Genomic DNA, 5,993 nt, shown 5'->3' with positions numbered 1-5,993 from the left:
GATTCAACAAGGACATGGTTCTGAACCAGTGTCCCCTCAGTCATCCTAGCGCGGAAGAGACTCTTAGATATCTCATATCGCTGAGTCCTTCCCTGTTCCTCAAACAATTTACGTACATGTAGGAGAATGGATCTGGCATCCATCTTTTCATGTTGTCTCTATAACTCAGGAGTCATAGAGCCCAACATATAGCACTGAGCAAGAGTGAAGTCATCAATGTACTTCACGTAGCGAGCGATCTCATCCTCATTTGCCCCTTCTTCGGGCGTAGGTATCACTGTATCAAGGACGTACATGATTTTCTCCACTGTGAGAACAATTCTCAAGTTACGGAGCCAATCCGTATAATTTGGACCAGTGAAGCGATTGACATCAAGTATGCCACGTAAGGGATTTGAAAGCGACATTTTCTGAAAATAAAGATGTAGCAGAAATGAATAACAAGCAGATTTTGCAAGAAATAAACTATCAAGATATGGACTTCTATCTTAATATGCTCCCACTATTTTTCTAACGAGTCACGCGACACCCTCAACACGTGAAACGGAAGTCTCCGACAGACTTCTAGTGGGGATCAGGATCCAATCAGCGTCTTAGTGTAACCTCGAGGGACTCGACCAATCACACTAAGCCTAAAAGGTAGGCAACTCTTGCCGATCACAACTCCTTGTGATTCCCGTCCTGTTCGGCCTCCGAATCACCATGGTCTCGAGGGACTCGACCAACCATGATGCTCGGTTAAGTCAACACCTTCGTTATAAGATGAGTATGATTTGATGATATACCCTCGAGGGACTCGACCAAGTATACCATGTCCTCAGGTCACCGGTGACATCTCTATGTCGTATGCAAGATAGCGAATCGCGATATAGGTGAGTCTCGAGGGACTCGACCAACTCAACCTACACCGGGAATCGGTTCCTACTCATAACGATGGAAGGCCACGTGTGTCAATCTAATTGCCTCACGTTTACCGACTTAATATTATCGAGAGATGTTTCTATGCTTTGGTCTCCTAATATGACATGTCACACATATACATATTTAATATATATCTACATCGCATGCAAATATATATACATATCTAGTATGTGTATAAGCAATCACACCAAATGATCATGGACCACAACCTAATATGGCCACCTATGACTAGCACTTCTAGCACCAGAATGTTGGTGTAAATAACTTTTTAGCCGTGGCCTCGAGGCCGACGCAGCTTGGTTCGGTTCTGGATGACGAGTGGTCGTTTCCTTTAGGAAGGGGCTCCTTGCCAACGCGCCCGAAGAGAGGCGCCTCGCCTTCATCCCTGCACGCAGGTCGGGTCGGGATGCTCGACCCGATCCCTCTGATGATTAAGGTAGTCGATGATCATGGAAGTATTTTGTTTTTCTTTTTTTCCCCCCTTTCTGTTTAGAATGCAAGGGTATTTATAGGGGAGTTCGGTGTTACCTAATGTGCCTGCTTGCAGGGGGTAGGATCGTACCTTTTGATGACGTCTGACATCGTTGTTGGCGTGGCGTGCGGAATCGAGCCTGAGCGGTCGTTAATGGGCCTCGGTTAGCATTACGACCCATGTTAGACAGGCGCTGTCAGCCCGACAGGGACGTGGGGCGTCAGCGGGTGTCACGCAAGTCTTATCGTAATTATTACCCTCATCAGATAGATAGAGTTTCTGAATTCGTAAAGTGTTTTTCTTGAGAAAAATATAGAAGATTTAAACTTGTCCTACTCTTCCTTTGTTTGATATCTCTATCTCCTCTTCCTATCAAGTTCAACAGAGGTGTCACGTATCAAGGTGTGGAAGAACTTGCAGACGGCCTCGAATTGAATAGGAGAAGTCGTCGGAACTCTGGAGAGTGCCTCCATGAGCATATTCTCCGAGGTTAAAGTCAGCAACGTCTTTGTCCTCGTCTCATGCTCTCCATCTGATATTGTACTCCTCCTCTTTTAGGGATATGCTTGCGGATCCGGTTCCTTCTTGATCTCGAAACTTGTGAGCCTGTGCTTCGTCTCGATCCTAATAAGGAGATATCATACTCCTAATCAAATATTAACTCCTAATTCAACACAAACTTCTAATCTAATTCTAATCGAATTTAAATTACAGTTCTAACATCTTCCTTTAATTTAATTTAATTTTTTTTAACTGTGTAAGTAATGTATTCAGATGCTTCAGTCTTCAGATTCGATCCGTATATTATTTAATCTCTTTCATTATTTTAAACTAAAATTTCTAGATTATGATAGAAAATTTTTGGATTTCTAAATCCACTGGTCGGCAAGACATTCAAAGGATTCGGATTCCAGCCTGTGGCCATCCGACTCGAAAGCATCTTTTTTCTTAGAAGATTCACATCCACAGCACAGGGATTCAACTGAGGACTACAATACTGCAAATATTGTTACTGAGACTGCTACACGCAATCTCATGCCCGCAAGCTGGTGAGAGGCACAAGTGTTGATTTCTGAATTGGCAACAGACCAAGGAGAGGGAGGAGTTTTCTCCTGCTTTCACTCTCGTCCATTCTTTCATCCTCCTATATCTTCACATATAGACATCTTTACCCTTAAATTTCTTGTGAAACCTGTTCATGATGAATGCGACGGATCTCTAAGATCGACAAGGGCATGACGGTCTTTTCAAAAAATACAGCAGAGTTGACATGGTCATCTTGTGCTGGCAAACGGAAGAGCAAGGAACAAGGTTTCCCTTGTATATAGGATCAACCCCAATTCTTCCAACGGATTGTTTTGGACCATCTCAATTTGCTTTCTTCCAATAATATCTCCAAACGCCCCTTGGTAAGATTTCCGAGTTCTTGCATGTCATGTTTGCATCAAAAGCTTTTGATCCATGTCTTCATCTCATCTGCAGTGTTCGTCGTTTCCGAAGAGAAGTTGGCACTGCATTGAGTCATGCTGCGGCATGTTGCTCGACAGATGAGCCTCGCAATGCAAGTCGTGTTCGATTGCCTCTATGCGAACAGTGTTCTCGACGTGCTCCGTGTGATCAAGGACTCAAATCAATGACAGAGACGATCGTGTTGTTGTTCATCGGGTGATCGAGTCGAGCATGGAGGAGGCCGTCACCAGCTCTCATCGTGATCCCGCCGACAAGCATGCAGAAGAAGCAGCAGGCGGCAAGACGCCGCCGCAGTGCTCGGTGATCTCCACCTACCGGGCAAAGATCGGAGGCGTACCGCGAATCGTGACGGTGGTGTGGAGCAAGAACCTCATGAACCACTCCCTCTCCGTCTCCATCGAGAAGGGCAGCAGCTTGACCTGCAAGGTGGACCTGAAGCCATGGCCGTTCCGGAGCAAGAAGGGGTCCAAGTCCTTCGACGTTGACGGCAAGCAGATCGACGTCTCCTGGAACTTCCGGTTGGCGAAGTTCTCGGATGGGCCGGAGCCAACCGAGGGCTACTATGTCGCGCTCGTCTGCGACGAGGAGGTCGTCCTCCTCCTCGGCGACAGGAAGAAGAAGGCCTACAAGAAGACCAGGTCGCGGCCTTCCTTGGAGGAGGCCACACTGGTGTCCAAGAAGGAGAACGTCTTCGGAAAGAAGTGTTTCGCCGCGAGGGTCAGATTCGACGGCAGGAACAAGGAGCACGACATCGTGGTGGCCAACTCCATCGCGGAGCACAAGGATCCCGAAATGTGGATCAGCATCGACGGCGTCATACTGATCCATGTGAACCACCTGCAGTGGAAGTTCCGGGGCAACGAGACCGTGTGGGTGGAGCAGGTGCCGGTGCAAGTGCTATGGGACGTGCACGACTGGCTCTTCCGAGGCCCCGGATCCGGCCACGCCCTGTTCATGTTCAAGCCTGGGCTGCCGGCCCTGGCGGCGGAAGAGAAGCACGACGGAGGCGACCCAGTCAGCTCCAATATCGAAAGCTCCATGGTTAGCAGCGGCGGCGGTGGTGACGATGGGTCTCCAGAGTTTTGCTTCTTCCTGTATGCTTGGAAGATGGAATGATGTAGAGGGAGGATCCTATAGGATGTTTAGATCAACCAACAATTCTGGTGACAAGATGATCGTAGCTTTTCTTTCAAGGTTTCGTTGTCGATTTATACGTGCAGTCCAACCCAACAAAACGATGTCCATGCTGTACTTGATAGCCTCTTGCTGTTCAGTAAAGCCATAGATCACAACTTGCAACGTGTGATGGAATCAGAACAAGGCATTGTGCATGTGATGAACTACTGCTAGTCAATGGATGGTCTCCCTATTTAGTATTCCAATCATGGTGAACGAATCTCACATTACTACACTCACAGTAAAGCTTTCTAGATACCACTGTCCTTACCATGGCTAAGATTTTGTTCATGGGTCTGCAGGCATGCTCCATAGTTGATTTAAGGATTATGTGTGCACTATTTTTTTTGGGTATATATACATTTTTTAGTTTCATGCCTCTCACAAAAAAGAAGAGAGGGAAAAAGATGAGCCACAATAACTCCAAATGCTCAACAAGAAAGAATCCTTTGGTAGTCTTTTGTAGTTCAAGAAGTAAACAACAACATCAAGAGAAAAAGAAGTGCAATAAAAAAAGTAGTGGACAGCCTTCCCCTGCCTTCTCTTGGACTGCTGGGAAACACAAGTCTCTATTCCATCACACACCTCAGAAGCCAATGAAATATAATTCTGCTCACCGAGTTTGCTGCATCAACTCCCACATTTCAACTCAGAAGCTGGAGGAGCCTCTTCTTCACTATGGCTTGTAAGTCTATTAACATGCATAGCAGATTGACAAGGCAGGTGATGGATGCAAACTTTTCGATCTCATCAAAATTCTCGTAGGTTGGTTACCGCCGACAAGAGCCAGGGAAGATCGTTGTGTGTTCAGTGATTCAGGAATCTTCCACTACTGCCGGCACTTCTGAACTTCATTGCTTCAAATGATTTGTCTTTCCTGGAGACATTGGTTGGTTGCGTCCTGATTTCATCAGAAATAGCTGCAATGGACATGCTTGAAATGAGTAGAGCCACGAATGATAGAGAGAAAAGATTGTTATTAACCATGTTATCCAGCATCTCTGAGTTGTGATTTATTTCTCGACTAGAGAAACAAGAGGTGACATCAAAAGCAGCAGCAGCAAATAAGATTCCTCAGAGGCGCAAGAAGCCTACTGTAGAACTTTTGCCAGAGATGATGGAAGAGTGAAAGAGAGTCTTCAAGTCAAGAGGATGTCTCACAGAAGGATAAAGTATCAATATCGTTACTAGGAAGAGGAGAGTTTTCATTCAAATTTAAAGTATCAAAATCAAAATCATTATCAATATCATTTTTCTTAAATTCAAAAATATCATTAAAAATAACATGAATAGATTCTTCAATAACTAAAGTTCTTTTATTAAACACATGATAAGCTTTAGAAATAGAGGAATATCCAAGAAATATGCATTCATCGGATTTTACATCAAATTTTTCTAAGGCACATTTTTCATTTAAAATAAAACATTTATAACCAAAAACTTTAAAATATGAAATATTGGGTTTTTAGTTATTCGATAATTTATAAGGAGTTTTGAAAAGTAATGGTCTTACTAGAACCCTATTTATGACATAGCATGTCATGTTTGTTAGGATCAAGTCGACATTAAGAAGGGGTAGTTATTACGATAAAATCACACCAGTTTGAAAAATCTTGTTCGATGAAAACCGATCAGAAAGACGTTATCATGAAAACACGTTCATAAGCATAGTGAAAGTAAGAAATTAGTTTGCAATGTGAGAATGAAAAGCAAAATAGAAATGCAAACCAGATTTATAGTGGTTCGGTCGTCGTGACCTGCATCCACTCCCGGTTCCTCTTCACTCTTGGCCACCGACTTCCACTACCAATCCTTTTTCAATGTGTGAAGATCAACTACCCTTTTACACCTCTTTCTCCTTTTGATAGGCTCAGGAGAGAACCTTTACAACCTCTCTTTCTTAGACCTCACTTCTCCCTTTAGACGAACTTCTAAATACTAGGAAAAAGTGATC

The 5,993-nt window shown here is 44.2% G+C and overlaps 1 protein-coding gene across 1 annotated transcript; it reads left to right on the top strand.

The window, feature by feature from the left end:
- The first annotated feature begins 3,023 nt into the window (after positions 1 to 3,023).
- LOC135633247 (uncharacterized) lies at positions 3,024 to 4,088 on the top strand. The gene has a single exon (XM_065142508.1). The coding sequence runs from the start codon at positions 3,074 to 3,076 to the stop codon at positions 3,977 to 3,979; it is 906 nt and encodes a 301-aa protein (XP_064998580.1). The 5' UTR covers positions 3,024 to 3,073; the 3' UTR covers positions 3,980 to 4,088.
- Positions 4,089 to 5,993: the final 1,905 nt, after the last annotated feature.

The sequence above is a fragment of the Musa acuminata genome, chromosome BXJ3-3 (assembly GCF_036884655.1).
Source record: "Musa acuminata AAA Group cultivar baxijiao chromosome BXJ3-3, Cavendish_Baxijiao_AAA, whole genome shotgun sequence".
NCBI lineage: Eukaryota > Viridiplantae > Streptophyta > Magnoliopsida > Zingiberales > Musaceae > Musa > Musa acuminata.
Note: the sequence above shows the minus strand (reverse complement) of the source record. Positions and strands in the feature narration are given on the sequence as shown.